Source organism: Anopheles marshallii, chromosome 3 (assembly GCF_943734725.1).
Source record: "Anopheles marshallii chromosome 3, idAnoMarsDA_429_01, whole genome shotgun sequence".
NCBI lineage: Eukaryota > Metazoa > Arthropoda > Insecta > Diptera > Culicidae > Anopheles > Anopheles marshallii.
The window spans coordinates 73742933-73764789 of record NC_071327.1 but is presented as its reverse complement, the minus strand read 5'-3'; the positions used below and the strand labels follow the sequence as shown (position 1 = coordinate 73764789).

Below are 21857 nucleotides of genomic sequence, written 5' to 3'. Positions count from 1 at the left end.
GTTATGTGACCGGCGCTGGGGTACGGATGGCAACAGGTGTGGGATGATGAGGATGAGTGAGAAGAATGAGGGGGGTGGGGGAAGGGTGTTAAGCGTAATGAGTGAGATCGACATGTGGCCGTCCGGTAGAGGGCAGTGTGCTCTCGGCTCATTTTGGTCCCCCCCCCCCCCCCCCCCCCCCGGTCCAACGACCACGTGCTGCCGTTTGCTCTCTTATCATCGACCGAGATGCTTATACACACAAGATGTGTAAAACGGCGATGCGCCGCCTGTGTTGCTGCCTTTCATATTATGGAAGGGGGGGGGGGGACCGAAAACGATAAGGAACGAAAATTATGATACCATTCACGGATTTCGCTTAGACATGCGGGACACTGGAGGCCGGGGGGGGGGGGGGGGAAGCAATAGCCCACGAGCCCACCGTGAGGATGATGAAACAAACAGTCAAGCACGACGACGAAAGTCCTCCAGTTTTGTGAGTGGTCTCAGATGGTTGGTTCCTAATTTTAAGTGTCTTACAAGAGGTCCAGCTCAAAGTTGTGCGCAAAGCACTGTGTGTGAGCTGTGTTTTTTGTTCTTGTTTGTTTCAAATGTATTTCATACTGCACAGCATTGCGAGTTCTGGCTCGTGTCTTATCGCGCTCATCGGCTTGCAGGGCCGGTCTCTGTACCATTTTCACACTCGGCCGTACGAATTCGCTCCGCTCCGGCCGGATTGAATATTGAGCGGCTTTGCTCGGCTGTCTCCGCTCGACCGTGCCCTTGGTCATGTAATAGCGCCGTACACCTTTCGCTCGTACGGCGCGAGCTGAAGCAGATTCTTTGATGCATCTGGTTTGTCAGTAGTACTGCGTCCCTCCACCGAGTGATGTGAAGGGTTTTGGGAATCGGTGGGAGATGACTTCGGCTACAGAGCTGCCCCGTGCACGGTGGTGTTGGTAGAGGCTGGCGTGTACGTGTCAAGTAGACATGTCAGGTGACTGTCGTCATTCAACACGTTAGACTTTTGTAGTGCCGCATTTTCGCTGTCTACGTCTAGGGGTTTTCCGCTCTCACGCTTTTGTCTCCTACCAGCAAAGGTGTCTCATATGGGCTGGATGCTGTTAAAACCTCCAAAGCAGTGGATACATATGTAGCTGCTACTTCAAGTAGCAACATTCCGTTTTACTGTGCAACATTCCCTTTTTCCCTGCGAGGGAAGATAACTTTCGGCAAAATCACAGTATGATGGAAAAAGGGAACACCACCGGGCACCGTGTGCACAAGCCGGCAGAAGGGCAAAAATAAATAGTCTATGAGCAATAAAACAATTCGATTGTTTACGCAAACATTCTTCCGATTGGAGCTGGTGGACGCAGGACGGGGATGGAGCGGATCACGGCGGGTGGCTTACGACTTTGCATCACACAGCTATTCGTCAGTGGATGGAGGGAAGGTCATTTGATGCTGGGCGTGCGAGAGTTCCTCCGATTGCCGAGCGGGGGCCCCGAGAGACGGAGACACACCGCGCTGGAGGACGGGCAGTGTAATTGTAGGAAATAAAGCGTCGGAATCTATGTTATTGACCGTGTTTTAACAGCTTCTGCCGACCGGCTAAATGGTACTACTACGCTGCTGCTGCTGCTCTGGTTTTTACAAGAGTGATTTTTTGTTGTTGTCTATGCTCTTCAAACTGCCTGTGTATCGATTATCGAACCGCTTTCCGTGATGTCATGGTACAGAAATGATACCCGAACCCCGAGGGCGAAGAAGTGGCTGCACTCATTCGCCGTCCGGTCGTTTGCTCGTACGTGCCTCAAGTCCAGGTTCCAAGACGTCCCTGGCCAAGATGTATGGTGCTTTCGTGATTTTAAGTCCGTTTCGTGTAGACGTTGGAGGACGTGGGAGGAGGGCAGTCGGTGGCGGTGGGGTTGGATGGCTCGTGCTGGAAAATGCTTTGGCGAGGGGCGAAGCAATTTAGCAGCAGAATTTGCCATAAAACCCAGTGGTTGTATCTTGAAAACACACGTACGTTAGTTTATAATTTATGCGTTCTACCATAGCAGTTTTGTAAAATATCAACACGATGTTGTTATCGTGTAGTTTTTTTCCATTCAATAATATTATGTATGATGTTTCAGCATTTAGATGAGGTACTTTAGGAGACACAAAAAGAAATAAAAGAGATGTTCTTTACAAGTTACATAAACTGGTATTTAATTTGAATTCTAGATTATTGGTCTGATTTAGGTGTTAGGAATTTAGTGTTGGGTTTAATGAATGTTTCGAGAAGAGTCATCCATATGAATCATAAATGAGGAGTCATTCAAATCAGGACTCAGGATAATCCTCAGAGCTATGGTCAATCAAAAGCCTTAAGGCCTTAAGCAAAAGTGGGGGTCCGTTTTTGGTGCCTAATACAAAAGCAGGGGCCATAAAACTTGAATGATATACGAGCAATTATTAATCTATAAAAAAAACATAGCTTCAGATTAATTAATTCAGTTCAAAGTTCAGATTCATGAATCTGAATCAGTTTCGCCCAACACTAGTGACGACATTTTAAGATCATATAAAGCCATATCGCTAGTGTTACTTTTGCACGTTGCTAGTCGAAAGCGAATACCTTCCCCACAATCAAAAGTCCAATGCGGTGGAGTTGTCTTAAGTGACTTGTTCAGATGAGATTCGATCCACGATGTCCACGGTGTATTAGACATATCACACGAGGTACGCGATCCAACCGCACAAATAACACTGTAGAATCGCACCAATTCGCTAGGCAATAATGAAATATTGAAGCCTTGTTAACGAACTGCTAATGGGAAACAATTGCTTAGACACTTAGCACTACATAAAGAGAAGACTTTTACCAATCGACGACGACGACGGCGGCGACGACCACGGCGATAGACATTAATTTCTATCGTCTTTCTGAAATATCTCAACTCGTTCGGAACGTAATCCGTTTGGCCGTTGCAGTAGAAACTGCTAAACCCCGGGCAACCGTTGTTCGACAACGCTCCGGACATGATTGCGAATTTAATTAAACTCAATTAAACGACTCCGGGGTTTTCGTTGCGAGCGTAGGGCACTGTCTTTCGTTGCAGCGCAGCTCGTGTTTCTCGCTTCGAATGCCCTTCGCTAGATTAGATCGGAACATCGGGATTATTAGTGGCGTGCACGAGGAGCGCGAGGCGAGTGGGTACGGAGGCTTGGGGGGAAGACCGTCCATGTGTCATGACTTTTCTTCTTAATTGTTCCACTGTGATTTCCTGTTGCATGTCGGACTTGATTTGCTCGAGGTGTATGGAAGGGGTTTTATTGGATTCTTCCCGCGCGCGCGCTGCATGTAGTCAAATGATGTAAGTGTACTGACCGTGCCCTTTTTTCTTTTCCATTTCTTCTCGGCAACAATTGGACAGGGGCAGTACGTAAACCGGACGAATTATGTCGAGCCAACAGAAGCATCGAATTCAGGTTCCCGACGGGCTAAGGGATGTGCTGCTGGAGTTCTCCATAGCGTATTTGCTCGAGCAGCCGGGCGACGTGATCGATTACGCGGTGACGTTCTTCACAAAGCTGCAGGAAGACCGCAAAACAACGATGATCACGTCAGCTGAGCCGACCTCGCCGGACGAGAGCATAATGTCACACGACGAAGGTAAGTGTTGAGTGTTGATGGTCTCATTAAACTTCCAAACTCCCGGAAGTTTGAACTTTAAGTATTGGTCGGTTATGATGCAGAACAGTTCTCTAATAGCTCCCCAACATAATGCACAACCGTTCGCATAACTGACCGTGGGGTCGACCACACTAGCGCCTAGCCGTAAAGCATGCGCTCTACCACGGCCAATATTCACGGCGTGGAAAAATGAAAACTCCACCATCGTCTTGGGTGCGCGCGCGTGTGTGTGCGTGTTTGCATCGCTGTGTTGGTTTCTTTGGCGCTGGCAAGTTTTCACCAGCGAGCGCCACCTTCGTACCCATTCGGGCATGCTTTTATCCGTGCCAAAGCAGCCTTTTCTTCGGCCCAACCTCCTTGGTGCCGGTGCGAGAATACCCTAAAATTATTATGCCCTACATTCGCTGCACACTCCACCGGATTGTCCGTGTGTGGGTAGGTTTTTTTCCGTTGCGTCTTTTTGTTTTTGTGTAAGATTTGGTAAAATTATCGATTTTTTCACTCAGCCAGCCAGAATCTACCACGGCAAACACGGGACAATAATAATTGCTTGTAAGAACTCGACTTGGGTAGGTCGAGGTTGGTTGGGGGAAATGTTCAAATCACCAATTTTTTTTGTCGAATTTAGATAACTTTGACACAACTTGGCCGGTGAATGGAGTGTACCAAGTAGTGAATAGTCGAAAGGGACGTCATTGAGGAAAACAAGCTACGCACCTACGCCAACCTTCACATTTGCTGTTCAAGAATTCACCATTTCACCTGAAGAGAAGAAGCCGCTGAAGATTCACACCTCGCACTTCATTGATATGTGTGTGCCCATGTGGTTTTCTGTGCAAATTATGGGGTTTGGGGAGTGGGGGGAGGAAAACAGAGGAAGGAGGGGTGGATGGGGAGGAAGTGAGGGGGGAGATATACCCTCCAACCGCCTACCGCCCACATGCGTCACTGTATTATACGTACGGCTCGTGGAACCCATATGTTTCTGAATGATTGTTTACACCCTCGGCTTTGCGGATCTTACAGCGCACAATGCGTTGTAAGATAAGAATACGACACGACACCTCGTGTGTGTGCGCTGCCGCCTACACTCCGTCCGGGTGGTGCGTTACACAAAGTATTCATTTTGCAATTTATTGCATCGTTCGTGTCGCTGTGTACCCGGGCCCGGGCCTTCGGTATCGTCTTGGGAATGGAACCGGTCGGAATGCGCCGGCAAAGGTTGGAAGCGGGAGGCATCGTGCGGGAATGGTTTAATTTGACCGGTTTCGGTAATCATGTTGATTTGTACTGAATGTTATTAGGCAGACTGTACAGCATGTACGATGTACGGAGCGTTTATGCTAAACAAGGCCATCCTTCTGCGTGTAAAATACGGTACTAGTCGCAAGCATCAAACGCGTCTTTCTTGCGGTGGACACCTTCCATGTTTGTTGTTCGCATATTGTTTCAATGGTTCGCCGGTTGGATCTCGCAAGCTCCACCGGGTACAATGGTATCATTCAGAGGCCTTTCGCTTACAATTACATTGCCTAACAAATCCCCCGACCCTTTACCATGTTTGTACAGCAGGAGGCGAACGGGGAACTCGGGCTCAGACGCAGCAGAGGAAAAGTGCGGCTTCGTACGCAAACAGAAGTGCGTACGTTCCGGGAAATAACAAGCCTTTACAACTGAATCAGATGCTTTATCTAACTGACGGGGGCTGATGGGTTGGCTGATTGGTGCTACTCCACTCCAGTTACCTCCAAGTGAACGAATAAAAGTGCGAATCCACACGGAATAAACCTTAAAGAAAGCACCTTCATTTTGAGATGTTTCATGCTTGCGGCATCGAACTTGAGGTTGCAATATAAAACTAGTAATTATTAAACATATCTAGAACACATTCCAATAAATCATCGAACGTTCCAGTTCCGTCCGCAAACTGTCAAGGGCGGCGCACCCCGTCACATATAGAACGTCAATTTGTTTTTCGGGTTACCGATCAATTCGTCGAACGCCATTGGACTAGAAAGCTAGATGAAAAATAACTTCATTTTCATCGATTGATTTTGCCTTTTCCCGCTGCTCCACTCTGCGCTGTGCTCAATTCTGTAAACACCCGAGGCGCGGCTAAGTGTTCCTCGCACGTCGCTTAGACGACGGTGGTATACATGTGCGAGCGGTTTTTCGATGGAGGCGGCTGTATTGAAGTTCGATAGACGACCGTGCGCGACCATCCAGTGGGGGAGGGTGGGGGGCCCAAGTCTCCAAGCAAAACAACCCAACCCAATCAATTGCCTAGTTTCGCGCACAATCGTTCTGTTTCGCTAAAATATTCAATTAAGAATAGATAAACACAATCAGTGGAAAATGCAGTCCGTACCGCTGGGGGCGGGCTTGGGGGCGTCCCGTTGGAGGAGTGGGGGATAGGGCAATTAGTGTTATTATTGGTGAGCTGAGAACTCTCCGGGGTTCTTCAGGCACGCAACCGTGTGCGGGGCATGAAGATGTCGTTAGTCGTCAATTGGCCTTAGTCTGCTCGGGGCAATCCCCCGCCCCCCACCCACCCCTCCCTTCCCACCATCATCTGGCCCGGCCAATCCTCCCTGTGTTATCCTTGAACAGCAATCCCAATTGCTCGGCAAAGTACGGTGGAGCTAAATTTAAAAGTGTGCTTTGCCGGGAGACCCCATGCTGGCTGATTCTATTATTCGATTTTACGGCAGTGATTTCGCTTTTGCGTCACCCGCCGTAAGCCGATGGTAACGTTTTGGGTGCGCGTGTGTGCAAATGGCTCCGAGTGCTTCATTTTATTGGGAATTTTATTTACAGTGAAGTGGGTTTCGCGCTGTATCTCGATTACTGTCGAAAGTGGGTATTAATTAGCAATAATTCGCTGGATTCCCACTCAGGACATGCTTGCCGTTCGTTGTAGATGTCTTCATCATTCAACACGTGTGCGGTGCACAGCTAACCCAGGGCTGATATGTGACTCGGATTTTGAGGCGAAACCATCCGGGTCAGTAAGATAAATCGTGCATGGCTGGTGTCGTCGATATGCATCGCACGATTTTCTCAAGCCCCAGAGTGGCTGTTCGCTGTGTCCTTGTCGTGTGTTGCACCATCGATGCAGCGCCCTCGATCAACGTGCAGAGTGATGTATTGCTTGCTTTAATCACCACTATCTGGTTCTGGCCAGTGCGTGCATCAACGTTACGCGTGCCCATGTACATGCAGGACGCGGCCTGTAGCCGTGCGAAACCAAACGCGCGAACAGCGATCTACTCGATTCGATAGCAATAAATGGATTTGCACAGCAAAAGCTCAGGTTGTGTTGCACTGCAACGCAATAACAACGGGGACAAAAACGGGTGTTTTCGATAAAAAAGGGGATGGTGGGGGGGGGGGGGGGGGGGCGGAGGGGGGGGGGGGGCGGGGAGATTCCGTTGGCAAGTTGACGACTAATGATGCTGGTGATGAAGATTGATGAATCCTTCTATTTTTCGTTTACTTTTCGAACGCCTTTGATGGTAAAAGTTGTCCACTGTTTCAGCGGGGGACCATGTAACGTGCGCTAACGCGTTACAATTATTGAATAATTAAGCCATCATCGTGTGTTATGGTTGCGCAGGCGAATAATATTATTAATCAACGAATATTTGTTGTAACGCAATGAGAACTTCTTCTCGACTCTACTAAATGGTTGCTACTTATTTCAATTTTGTCATCGAGAAATGGAAGAAAATATTGAATATTTAAAAAATTAAGGGGTTTAAGCTTTAGAACATTGATTTTGAATAAGCATTTTGTATACGTCCTGTGGTGTTGAGGGCGGTGCCATTACCATTACATCACTTGATCGTTCCAACATGGACAAGTTTAACGTGGAATAAAAGCGATCATGCTTTAGGACTTGATAATTAATATTGTTTATCATTGTATTGAGGTTGATTTCTTCTTCAAGACATTCTAAATATATTTTGTGTACATCAGCAAGGGGCTCTTTCAAAGAACGGTCTGCATAAATTTGCTAATCCTCAAGATGGATTCTCTTCTGGCCGTGATTCTTCGTACAAATGTTGGCTTTTGACGCTCTCCGTTTCAGTCACCTGACCCTTTGCAAGCCGACCCGGTACGTATCGTTGTTGTTCAACTCGCGTAAACCGTGCGCGTGTGGCCTGATTTGGTCATGCGACCGATGCAAAAGCTGTGCTGCAATCTGGCAGACGGGCGAATTTATAATTTTTGCGAATCGCGAGACCCTGCTCGGTACCGGTTTGGCGTCGAACCCTCATTACACGTGTGTGCAGGTGCGTAGCTGCATTCGACCATCGAGCAAGACACTGCCAGCGGATATGCATTTAGCGGTGGAGGAGAGGGGGTGAAGGGAGGAGGCTGACAGTACCACGAAGTCCGGTTTTTAAGCGTCGTTGGGGAATTGGGGTTGACCGAGCGATAGGCAGAGCATATGCATCGTGGCTATGCGAGACTGTGCGACTCGTGCGAAAGGGAGTCGTCGTTGTCGGAGCATGTCACAACATCAAGATCATGCATGCGAGCTGCGCTTTATGGCGATCGTCACCAGAAGCGCGACGGTATGTAGATTGCAATCGAAACATCTTTTGCGAACAATTTGTCCCGGTCGCAGTCAACCATAGCAAAAGACTACAAATTAGTTGGGAAATTTATTGCTTCATACGCAACGGATTATAAAATACTTCCACGATGGTGTGTATATTGTCTGATTTTATCGAATCACTACAAGTCTGTACGAGCTAATTTGACGTTATGCTGCGGTGTTGGTACCACCTGTGTCAGAACAGATAGTAGTGCCAGTAATTCTTATTCAATTGTTTCACTTTTCATTCGTTTGTTCATAATGACTTGTTATTTCACAGATAATCTCGCGAAACGTTATGAAATGGTTAGATTTTTTATATATTCTTCTTAGCTTATTGCTCTTTTTACCTTCAGAAATTCGATATTTGTATCTTTTTTGCGATTTTCGTTCGTTTGACACTGCCAGTGTCTCAAACTTTGGTCTTTTCGGAGTATTTTAGGTAGAATTTAATTTAAAGTTTGTTACTTATTGCATTTCTCTAAGTTTTGGTTATTTTTTAAGTTTTTTTTTTAAACACTACCTGTCAGAAAGAACTGTTAGACTGTTAGAAAGACTGTTATTACGAGTTACGGGTCTTTTAAGCACATAAAACATTCGCATTACGAACACCCACGGCACACCACACGAACCACCATTGGAAGCGCATAATTCAGTGTGAAGACTGGCTGAATATTTCATACACTCCCAATGTATGTACGGGGCACTCTCCAATACTTCCCCTCGGTACCTACCCGGCGAACATAAATTGCAGCGGTTTGAGGGGGTTTTGTCAAATCAGCCGATTGAGCCTGATGTGATATGAAACGGGATTTATGCGTGGATGAATTTTATTTCCTTCGGTTTACTGAGTGGGTGTGTGTGTGTGTGATGCGCATGGGTGCGTGAGTGAATGAAAGTGGTAACAGCGTTCTTTGGAAATAAATTCTATCATGAAGGTGTGATAACGTACATTTACCACCAGAAGACAGTTACATAATCCATTCGGAATGCTTGCAACCCCATTCTGGCTCCACCATCTTGAGAAGATGCTTATTTATTCAGTGATGTGCTTGATGTGTGAGTGTGTGTTTGTGTGTCACACAAATTATGCGCCATAAGGGCGAGATGTTTTGGATTGTTCGTTGGCGCAAAAGGAAGGACCGCATCGGCTGAAAAGCTGGTGCGCGATAGGTACGAAAATTGAACGTGCCGAAAATTGTTGCTTCTACTGATCTTTCCGTATTGATTGAGAACCGAACCAACGGGAACCACGAAGCTGCAGTAGAGCTTCCCATTTTCCACAATGCACCGTAGACGAGTCCTCGATGATTGATGATCGCCAGAGAAGCGGGAAGCTGTGCAAAAGCGTACGATGGAAGTCAAAGGTCTACTTGTTGCATATTGAACGCGGGGCGGAATTAATAGCGAGAGATGAAAGTTGTTTGTCATGCTGTTGAAGATGAATGTTTTTTTTTATGTAAGGATATTGAAAAAGAGCAACCAATACGTTTGTGTTCCGTTTGGTTGAATGTTGGTCACGCTGACTTCCAGTTTTCCGGCTTAACTCTTCCCATTGGAAGCTCGATTCTAAGAAATCTGGTTGTTGATCTTAGACGAAGGGACTAAAGTTGTATATTTCTCCAGTGCTCAAAGCGCTGGCAAAAGTTTGTTTCGATTGCGAATGTTCTGCCCGAAATTAAACTTCTTTTTTCGCAGGGTTTGAGCGGGCATAAGTTTGAAGTATTGCTTCCCAGCGCCGGATCCCTTCAGCCGGAGCTATCAAATCGTTTCGTGCAGCTACAGAAGGACCATCGACCACGTTTCACCCTCAGAAACACCTTCCGGCCCTTTCCCAGCCCGCAAATATGGGGCTTGTGTCCGATCACTTTGATGAACGTTTTCCGGCATGTTCCTACGCAAAGCTGCCCGGTTTCTGCCATTCCGGCCGAAACCGAAAACCGATGGCAGAGTATCGCCAAAAGTAGAAAGTTTAATTACCTCCAAAATGGGCGTTCGCGAGCGTACTCAGCTGCCCACGGCTGCCAGCGTCCGGCAGTACTTCAAACGAGCTCATAAAAGCAATTTGAAGAAGGCACCCCGATGTAGACCTACGGTTGGGTGACCTGGACATTTTTTTGTTTGTTTTGCTTCTCTCCGGTTGGGGGCGGTATTGTGTTGTTGGGAGTAGCGGAGATGACGAAAAAAATGACTACTGTCATAATTGGAGTTTATGTGTCTTCTTTTGACCTATTAATAGCTCGCGAACGCACTGCTCCGGAACTGCTGTCCGCCGTTACGGTCCCCCGGTGGGGAGGGGGAGGGATGTCAGTGTGGATTGGTTTAATAGCATTTAGCCGACGCAATGATGCAATGATCGTAAAGCAATAAGCTTTTTTTCGCGTTGTTTAGATACTTAGATTATGGCCAAAAATTAGTGCGCGTTAAAAGCGTTAACCTACTCGTGTACATTTGTCCCCATGGTTGAAGGTCACCATGCCTGCCGGTTCGTTGGTACTTCCAGGCGGTAATCTTCATCGGTACGAGATTTCTATCGAAACGAAGCGAGCAGCAACTTGAAAGGACGATATTATGGGATGTTCACCATTAAAGGGCTTACGTGCGTGTTTCGAATGGGCCAGAAGGGATGGCGTCGCGTCGCGTCGCGCGTGTACGTATTTAGGTTTCTCCGGCCGTATGATAGGGCGAGATTCGTAGTCGTTCGCGGGAAAGTAGCGTGGGTGTGTACTATGTACGCTCATCCCCCATTCGCAGTTGCAATGAACCATGTAAGCATAGATTTACATCAACCTTCTCCAACCGGGCGCCCGAGGTGTAGGTAACGGTGGAATATATTCTGTATGTATCCTCAGTTCGGCCTCAACATTTCAACCATCCCCCTCCCCCCCTCGGGTTGGCTTCGTCGCTCATTGAAACAGGTACCGGTGTAGGGTGATTGTTGCAAAACCTGTACCTTCGGAACAAGCGCACGCAGAGCAGCAAAAAGGCCGGAAGGATGGGTCGACCGATGACTAACGGGTAAAAGTGAAGCGAACCGAAGAGTTTAATATTTTCCCCATGTCGCACAGGTTGCAACCGACCCGGGGAGGTGTGGGGTCTTTTGTGTGTTTTTTTTTATTTGTATGTTCACTTCGCTCGGACAGGATTTTTCACTCCACTGACCGAATCCCTTTGACCAGGTCGGAAGCAACAGGCGAGTGGCCATTTTTTTCTTTTTCACTTCACTCTCCGGGCCTCGGATGGGTGCAAGGACGATGGTTTTGCTATTGCCCAGCCTCCGACCAGGACCGTTCTCGAGCTCTTTGGCAAAAACGGGGATGGAGGGAGTCAAATATTGATTTTCTCTACGCTCCATGCTACACGACCACCGCCGCGCCGATGTGTATCGTGTTTACTTCATAACCGTCCGGCAATTACCAGCTCCACACGTCGTTGCATCGCAGGACGCAACACTCCTTGTCCGGCGACCCCCACCACGAGCTCCCCCAATAACTGGTCGGTCGGTCGGTCGAGTTTGTTCCGAGCCCGGGTCGGAAAAGATCGACTTCTTTCGAGTGGCGCGTTGGTTCAGTCACACGAAGGAGCTTGCAGTGATCGGCCACACAAAAAAGGTCTCCATCATCCAGCGGGGCAGGGGGTTTGGTTGTTGTTTCCGTGACTTTATTGCGTCTGCGGTTCCTATATGGGCATCAGCATTCGGATGTGCGAATCGATGATGGTTGAGTTTTCGTGGATTTTGGTACGATGGAGATCTGCGGGTTTTTTTTTGCGGGTTTCTGCCTGTAACCATATTCCAATCGCTCCGAATAACAGTGAAACGTAAATGCGACGTGCAAAAAAAGAAGAAAAACCAAAAAAAAAAAAAAACATCAGTTGACATCCGATCGACCCGACCACCACACAGCCGAGCCGTGCAACACGTGGGCTACAGAATTGAGGCCCTGCATCGTTCGCCCGATCGCGGCCGCGTTGCGTTCCAGCCTCCGCCCAGCAAGAGTGATGTGTGTTTCATTATTCAATTCGCCGTGAATATGGCTGGCTTTGGCTGCCCGTGCCGTGTCAATATGCATGTAGGCGGACCTTTAAAAGGCAGTCCGCCCGTAAGGTTTGGTCAAACGGGTTTTAGTTGACTGTTGTTTTTTTTTTTTTTTTGCACGTTGAACATAGAACAAATGCGTCTCGCGGGGAGAGTCGACCCCGGTAGTTGCTTCATTTGAATGGTGCTCTGTTGAGCCAAAGTGCTGTCGATCCCCGAATGCATTGTGTCGTAGAAATAATGGTGTCACTGCAGTGCACGAGCCTGACTGCTGAGTGTTTTTTCGAAGGTGGTACGGTACAGAAGTGTTAAATTAATCGCTAGCTTTTCGCAGTTTCCAAGTGAAGTTTAATGCATATTAGTTTATTGGTGATGTCTACGGGGTGCATTTGGTATAACAATGTTTAAGTGTATTTATCGGTCCACATTTTGGCTTCTTTGTGGTGGGAAAATTTAGTGCAAACTTCGTTTCATGCCCCAAAGGCTGTTGATGACAGAACGTTAAATGGAGCGAAAACATTGGAAATTGTTTGGGCGAATTTTACGCAAGAAATCTCAAGGTGAACAGTAGTGCTTGAAGTCATTGCAAGAATTATCTCGGCACTTCCGAGCACCTCGGTTTGGTCTAAAAGGGTCACACATTGTGAATCTAAAACACTTGTTTTTTTTTGTGAGTTTTTAATCACCTGTAGAATGTTTCGGAAGCAGATTACTTTATGGTGCTTATTTTTTACAAATTGTAGTGTTGTTGTTCTAACGATGTCTAAAGTAGCGTTAATAAATATCCATTCAGTGCACAAGTGATATTCTTTACAGTGAAAAGATCCGGTCCTAGCTGTCTTCAAAATATCCATCTGTATTTTGGCATTGCTTTCATGTGTGTTAGATAGAGCGTGCTACCATCCATAAGGGGTTGCTTTTAAACATTCCATTAAGTCTGGAGCATTGGCACTAGTGGCAGCACACGCGTCCGACCCGCAGGCGCACACTTGTTTCGGTGGAAGGATATACACACGCACCTGCACTTAGAAAGCACCATGTCGGTACAGACACAAAATTACGACGTCCTGTCGTCGGTAAATGGTAAGCAAACTGGGCTAGAGGTGCGCCCGGCATCGTTCGTGGATAATTATGGGATAAGTGCAGCAATCCGACTCTCTCGCTGCATGATGCACCAATCTTCTAGACAATTAAACCCCCCCAGGAACAACCGGAGATCCTGTTGGTGGTTGTGATTTAGAATTAGGCGACTATTAGGATGATGGGGGGGATGGCATTCATTACATGATTAATTTCGTCCATTACTGAGGTTTTTTTTTCATTCTTCAAGAATTAAAGTGCCAAAAGGAATCAGCGTTACTTATGGTTAGTACCGACAGAGTCCGTCCGTAGAAAGGCTTCAAAGGATAGGTCTGTGTTTCAAATCCCATCAGGACAATTTCTCAATGCGAATAGCATAATATCCAACTAAAGAGAAAAATAAAGCCGAGAAGAGATGGTCAGAAATGACCTTCAAGACTTTCTGGTGTTTATAGTGCTAGACGGAAAAGAATTTGAACATGCCATCGTTATTAGATACGCGCACCTTATGTCTAGACATCTAATAATAAAAATGTGCCCAAAAACCAGAGTGGAATTGAAACCAAAAAAAGAAAAACACTGTTAGACAATGCTATCAAGGTGATGTTTTCAGGCTTATTGAGCCCTGATAGACAATCCAACCACCCCGCATGGCGGGGTTGCGCTTATGTCTCCGGTACTATCGGGCTGTATGGCCGATGTTATCAGCAGCCGAACACCGCCAACAACCACTTTTACTATGGTAAATATTTGTGATAACGGGGCGTGCGCGCGCTTTCCCGAACTACATCATGTACCTTTTTGGGGGTCTTTGGGTAGCACCACCCGGTTGGTGGCCAACAGGGAGAAAACGGCTGACACAGGATGTTGTAACTAGCAGCCAATTTTTATCCGACCTGTTGCTTCCGACTGGGATGAGACGGGGCGCAACCTACGGAAATTGGCGAACGATGGGCCCTGGGAGGGTGAAGAAAAATTATATGATATTTGATAAGGTTGTGACAGCGTGTAAATATTGATAAGCGAGCAGCGCAACGGGTGTGGAAGGAAGCGGCTGCCTGCGCCCTCACTGCAAGACACTTCACTGCAAGAAGGGTCGGGTGCTTGACGAGTGTATCAGATAGCCGGTGGTTGTGGCACGATAATTGTATTTGCTCAGGAGCTAGATAACGATCGAATGGTAATACACTGGAGCATTGTTTTCTGGTTATGATTGTTGATTTAATTTATCAGAAGTGGCGGACGAAATCATTGCGCGAAACGGGGCAAACTTTTAATTAACGATATGATTGAGCCCGGCGTACTGTTTGTTTCGGTGAGGAAATATGCTTAGTGTTTGCGTAAACGTTATTTATAAAAAAACATAAATCATTAAACGATTGCACCGTTCGATATATCGTACTGAATTGAATGTCCGGGTGCTGTTGTGGTGGCGAATACCCGACTAATTGTGTGGTATAATGCGCAAAAATAGTCTCGCAAAGTGCAACAAGCTGCCGGAGTTTAGTGGAGTGCGAAGATGCTCATTGAACCGATCGGTTTCGTTTTGCTTCGTACAGCTACATTCATGGTGCGATGAATGTTGGGATTCTGTCGCTAGCGAGGCTAATCTTTCCCAGAACGATGGAGGTTTCGGAGAAATCGCAATGTATCCTGCTTTGAAGCCCTAACATGCGCAACCAATGAAGCGTTCGCAACACCACCTTTACATACATGTTGCGTCCGGTTAATCGGGCCCCGTGAGGTGTGGGGGAGGTCGCAGATCGACACCTCTACTGACATTGCACCGTACGAAGGTAGACGTGTGCTACGGCCGGTGGAACACAAAATGTGCTCGTGCAGTGCATCGTTCGCTCGTCTAGGGGTCGATTAGATAAGCTTCTGATATGTGTGAGGTACACTTAAACATACGCAGATACGCTTCATTAGGGCAACACTATTCACCGTCGAGCCCGCGCGTGGGAAACTAAATAAGCGCACACCGCACTGCTGCCTGGTCGAGCACACCCTGGCCCCCTGCATGTGGGTGGTTCGGAATTACGTTCATTCACTTGCATTAGTAGCAACATTTCAATTATCACCCCTTTCGCGCCGTCCCTGCACCAAACCAACACAATGTGCTGCGTGCATGTGTGCGAATGTTTTATATGTCCAGCGATCTCCTCCGCAACACCCAGCGCCGTTTGGCGAATGTTGGCATCCGCGTTATGCATTGCGACGGACGACGGATCGGCGTAACGTTTCGTCCGGTCGCAAGATTGGGACCGGCACACGAACACTGCCACCTTGACGTGAACGCTCGTCGCTCGTCGGCGGCACTGATTTGCTGTAATTGCTTTGCATTTTGAGCAGTTAACAGATTTTAAATTTAGATAAGGTGCTGCGATGGTGCTGCGCGGGATGCTTCAAGGGATGCCCTTTCCCTCCCCAGAATGCACGAGACACACGGTTTGCAGTTGCTAGTGTTGGGAGCAGATTTGCCGGGTTTTGCTGTTAGCTAACAGACCCGGCTGGGAAAACCTTCGATTCTAGGTCAATGTATTTTTCATTTACACAGTGTCGAGGCGCGGCAACTGTACACTCTGTTAGATTACGTATTATGGGGAGATAAGCTCACGCATTTTATTCGAACTCCATATTTGAGTAACTTCGTTCAGTGTTTGTGTATGAACAATAGTTTGATTTTGGATAATCTTCTTCATCCACTTTTAGCGTCTTCGACATTCGTTCACGTTTGGTCTGGAGAATCTTTGGCTCTCAACTCAACTGCTCATCGTTTCACTCAGTATTTCAACAGTAAAGCAACATAATTAATTCATTCATATCAAACAAACTCAACAAAATGCGTCCCTAGGGACTGTAGATGCTACGTAAACCAACGGATGATATGCTCTGAAGTGAGGCAGTCGATGGAATCGGAATGTGAAAAGGAATTAAAGGCACGGGGTAAAGAATCTTCATTCACCACGGGTAGCTATTATCCTGCCGGAGAGAGAGAGAGAGATGGACAGAAAGAAAGTGGCGGCGCCCATCCGTTGGACGGCGCTGGAAAGAATGCACCGACCAAGGAGGACGATGTGAAAAACTCCCACGATGAGCTCCCGGGTTGATGTTCCCTCGGACCCGGCAAATAATCCTTGTAGTCGTGTCCTGTTGGTGAAGGTAGCACGACACTCATCCCGCTGTCGTGATCGGTGCCGTGCAGAGCAACAGCTTTGTGTGCGATAGCTGTTGCGTGAAACAAAGCGAATGAAAATTTATGCCTCACTTTGCCGTTTGCGTCTGCGGCCAATGCGGTGCCGGGGGCGGTTATGTCTTCTTTGTCGGGATGCTGCAATAGAATGGCCGTCCGTCGTAAAGCTGGCGATGGTTAAAGGGTGATTAAGCATGAAAAAGTTGTACCGCACACATTGGGCATACGGCTCCAAGAAAGTGGACTGTGGACGCACCGTGTCCCGGACATCTGTGGCTTCTGTGTGGCTGCCGGTCTGGGGGGATAGATAAAAGTATTATACAATTTGCAACGCAGCATTTAATTGCCTGACATACGATGAATCAGTGTTATTACTGTTAATCTTTGTCTGTCGCCAGCAGTGGCGGCACCAGAGGTGACTCGTATCCTCGGCGCAGGGATTACGGATGAAACGTGGCATTGTTGGTGATGCTAGAATGTGGGATGGTATAAATTCTTGGAGAGTATACAAGAGCTTGTTAATTAGTATCGATTTCTGCACAAGATGACAAATATGCAGTGGTGGTATTATTGAACAAGATGAAGATATAGCCGATTGATTAGTTTCGTCTTGCTCCTGGAAGTCTCGAGCCTTTTAAAAATAAATGTTTTTTTAAAGTCCCCCTTAACGTAGTTGTATAACAGTTGTTTGATTGCGGAGCACACGTATGACGCATTGTGAGTCATAGGATTGGCTCGTTTCTTCAGCTGCCTCTAACAAAGTCGTTTTGTTTGTTCGATGATAAGTTTGAGTAACAGCTTCTGCTTGCATTACAAAACACTTGATAAACGCTTAAGCTGTTTGATTTGAATGACTCGTCTCACATGATTCAAAGTGTACAATGAGTTTCTATATTTAATCTACTTAACGAAGTGCTGCAACATCATGAATCCGCACCGCATTGCTTGGTCGTACTCGCATCTAACAAGTTTGTTTCGTCCGGTTTTGTCTCCTTTCCTTCCAGAACCGCTAGTGAATCGATATGCATCGCGTAGGAAATCTGTGTTTGCCGAAACGTACGATCCGGAAAATGACGACGAAGATGAGGGTGCCCGAGCAATCTTTCCCAAAACGGACGAACAGCGAGCCCGGTTGTGTGATTCAGTCAAAAACATTCTCCTTTTCCGATCGCTGGATAAGGAACAGGTAATGTAGAGCAGTTACTCTATAGGATAGTTAAATGAAAGGAAGATCCTCCCTAGTTCATCGTTATTGCTTGTAACTTCATTAAAATGTGTGTGTCCATTAGATTGATCAGCATAGATTTTAATGTTACAAAGTAAGCGGAGTCAAATTTAACATTGTGGCGAACTTTACAACAATAAAATCGTCCATTTTCATCATGTTGCCATTATCTTCCGTACATAAGCGCTGGACAAAAATTAATCTCTTAGACGATATGGTACGATCAGTAAAAATTTTATTAGTCCGTTTTATAGTAAAATCGATCCCGCAAGTTATGCAACGCGCATTGATTACCACGGTACGGCACCAATGCTGCTCGCGTTGAAAGCAACGACAGTGAAGCAAATTTCATGGATGACCGGTGGGGCGATATCGTAGTACATTTTACGAGCAATCTTTTACTTCGCCTCGGCAAACTTTTTCAATTACAATCTTTATTACTACCTGTCTAGCAAAGAGTGCGAAGCGCAAGATGATCGAATTGTATCTCTGATAGGTGTTCCATGGGACGGCGCACCGTAGAGGAGATACCGTGTATCTCTCCGCAGTGACACAGACCGTTTCCATTCATTCCGTCTATGTGTGCCGTTCGTGCCATCGTCGGTTGATTTCAGGCTGGCCGGAACATTGGCCGGCTTATAATATATGCAATTTTAATGGACAAAGTTACTAACTGTTTAATGGAGTTTGTCGTACGTCCACCAACCGGCCGGCCAACCGTGCTGGCGGAAATCTAGTTTATTGGCCGTCAGAAGTCATAATGGTGTTTCGTTTCATTACAGTGCAGTGCCTTTTTGATGATAGAGCACTTTGTGCCATGTGATAACCCAATGTCAGGGCAGCATTTTTGCCGATTGTTAATAATTTGCCCGCCCAAAAACCCAGCGTATTTGGAGTCCGATTTTAATTACCGTACCGTTTTGCCTTTTTGTTGTTGTTGTTGTTCTTTTTTGCAGATGAACGAAGTTCTCGATGCGATGTTCGAAAAGATAGTGCAAGCGAAAGACTATATCATCAAGCAGGGCGATGATGGTGACAACTTTTACGTCATAGAGTCGTAAGTAACGGGGACGCGTGGGAATATATTTGAGCGTGAAAATTTAATGATATAATGTACCTCGTTCTACAGCGGCATGTATAACGCGTATGTAGGCGAAGACCAGAAGCACATACATACGTATGATAATAGAGGAAGCTTTGGTGAGCTTGCCCTGCTGTACAACATGCCAAGGTAAGCGTCGTTGGTGGAGTAATTTAAATGAATATGGTATTGATTTTTCATGAGCTTTTCGTAATCGTTCGACAGAGCCGCTACCATTCAGGCGGAAACCGATGGTAAACTGTGGGCAATGGATCGTCAAACATTCCGAAGAATTTTGCTTAAATCTGCATTCAGGAAACGGAAAATGTATGAAGCTCTGCTGGATGCTGTTCCGATGCTGAAAACACTGCAGGTAATGCAGAGAGTGGTATTATATAGTGTGAAAACAAAATTCCATTCATATCGTATATTCTGTTTTTTTTTTTTAAGAACTATGAACGGATGAATTTGGCTGATGCTCTGATACCTCAAACGTATGCTAAAGGCGATCGAATTATTAAGCAAGGTATGTAAAGGAATGGATTTTGCCTGTAGTTTGCAATGGGAAATTTACCAGCGTATATTTATTTGATTTCGAGTTTCATACTGGTGCTCATTATATTAACATCTACTCCGGGTTTTACTTGCATTACAGGCGATGCTGCTGATGGCATGTACTTCATTGAGGATGGCAAAGTGTCCATTCGCATCCAGCAGGATGCTGGCGAGGTAGAAATTTCCAATTTAGAAAAGGGTGGATACTTTGGCGAGCTTGCACTGGTGACACACAGGCCACGAGCCGCTTCCGCATACGCAGTCGACAATGTAAAAGTGGCATGTGAGTATTGTTGGGCGAGTTTACCACCTGGTACTGCAGCGCATCTAGAACGATGGTTGGCAGCGATAGCACCGCATCCGTATGTCGCTAGCGATTGCAACAACGCATGCAAATTAGATTATCGATTGCTATTAACTTTCAGGTTTGGTTGCTTTCCTTAAGTTGAGTGTTTCAGTTGCTCGATGGCTCTTTAATGTTATGTTGGTTGGCAGCGATTGAGTTTGTTTATTACATTAATTTATTCTTTCTCTTTTTTTCGATATTTTTGCATGATGCCTTTCATTGCCACATTCTGTTAATTCCATGTGTGACGCGTGTGTTTCTTCTGCAACCTCCTGGAAAACGGGATCTGTTACACGTTTACACACATTCACATATTTACACGCACCCACGCACATGCAATTTCATCTAACCCTGTACGATTTGTCATTTAATGCGATTTAAACATGTTCTGTATGAAATTTGATCTATCGCTTTGTTCAATTTTCACAAATATATCTGTGATTAATTATGCGTTCGCGGTGTAACTTAATGCTTCTAATTATATAAAACTTTCATCAAATGTAACCAAAAATAGTTTTAGAAACAGATTGTTTCGAACGATTGCTCGGAAATTGTGTCGATGTACTGCTCCGCAGTATGCAGCATTATCGTTACATCGATGATGCAGTTTACGAAATGATTCGAGAAGCTTGCCAACGAGCATAGAACGTTCAGATGGAATTTTTCCCTCACATGGTTCTTGTGCTGGGGGGTAAAACAGTTTTGAAATAGCTTTTTTCCGCTAATGTAATACAATTTTTGATCCATTTGGCATCTAGGTAAATTGGTTACGGCTTGATGGCTGTGCACAATTTTGCTGTGGGTGTTTTTTTTGTTGCACGTAATCTTGTCTACCACCCACTATCAAATGTGAATTTATTGATTTTTCATTTTTGTTTATTGCTTCCGGCTGGTTTGCAGGCTGGAACAAGAGCGTATAAGGATTTTTGTTGTTGCTTTTTTGAACCCTTTACCATTAGCAGTGGATCAACTTGCTTTAGCGTTATCTAACGAGGAAAACTTGTTTCTCGTCAAAAATTCCATATTTAGGGAAAAGCATATTAAAAAATAGACCCGAACCATACCAGAATGGGTCTATCTGTTTCAAGGGTTAATCAAGTTTTTACCACACGTTAACAAAGAAAAGACACATATCAGTCCATATAACACCGCATCCATTCCATATCCTACTCACACTATGTAATGCACCCACTAATATTTTCGCCATATTTTGCTGGAAGAGGTAAGCGTTAAGCATTTCTTTTTATCTTCATATCTCGATTGGCTGTCAAAAAAAAAAAACTAATTAACTCAGAGTTGATCTAAATCATTGAACATAGTAAGTAGTTTGCACAGATAAGTAATTGGTTTATTTAAATGTTGTTGTTTGCAAATTGCACCCATGTATGATAGTGTGTAGAGTTTTAAAATCTTAATCTGTTGATCCACGATTTATCTCGAACATAACCATACAGCATTGTAATTACAAATGATCTTGTATTTTGTTACGTTTCAGTTTTGGATGTGGATGCATTCGAACGTTTGCTCGGACCATGCATGAATATCATGAAGCGCAACATTGGCGACTATGAAACGCAGCTAGTGAAAATTTTTGGCAGCAAAAACAACATCACCGACATCCGATAAAGCGGTTTGTGTGTGGTCGGAAATGCTCTAAAAATGGGAACTCTACGCATCTAGAAATATACGCGCTGCAAAAAGGAAAATCAAGGCTAATCAGTACGACGACATCACGGTATCAAGAATCGAGCGACCCCCAAACACGCCATAATTTTAGAAAGGAAATATCTTTTGGACTAGAGGTCTGTAACATTATTGTGCAGCAAGTTTACATTATGATGAGCGGAACTAGCACGATAGCGTAGCTTTTCTCCCCCCGCAAACTGCATACGGTCGCAAAGGATGCGAACGAACGAAGTTGAATAAGAGCCTACCTGCCACTGAATCCAAAATTACATCACTTTACGAGCAGCAACGCATAGATAATGTTACTTGAAACCAAATTAGCTGCCGCTCGTGATTGTGAAGCACAAAATCATCGACAGAGCAGATTGTGTGAATGAAAGCGTTGCCA

General features: G+C 45.8%; 1 protein-coding gene across 1 annotated transcript; it reads left to right on the top strand.

The window, feature by feature from the left end:
- The first annotated feature begins 3429 nt into the window (after nt 1–3429).
- LOC128715926 (cAMP-dependent protein kinase type II regulatory subunit) lies at nt 3430–21409 on the top strand. The gene is made up of 8 exons (XM_053810848.1): nt 3430–3643; nt 17581–17762; nt 18758–18858; nt 18931–19032; nt 19108–19255; nt 19333–19408; nt 19538–19720; nt 21279–21409. Exons 1-8 carry the CDS (start codon nt 3430–3432, stop codon nt 21407–21409), a joined length of 1137 nt encoding a protein of 378 aa, XP_053666823.1.
- The last annotated feature ends 448 nt before the right edge of the window (nt 21410–21857 follow it).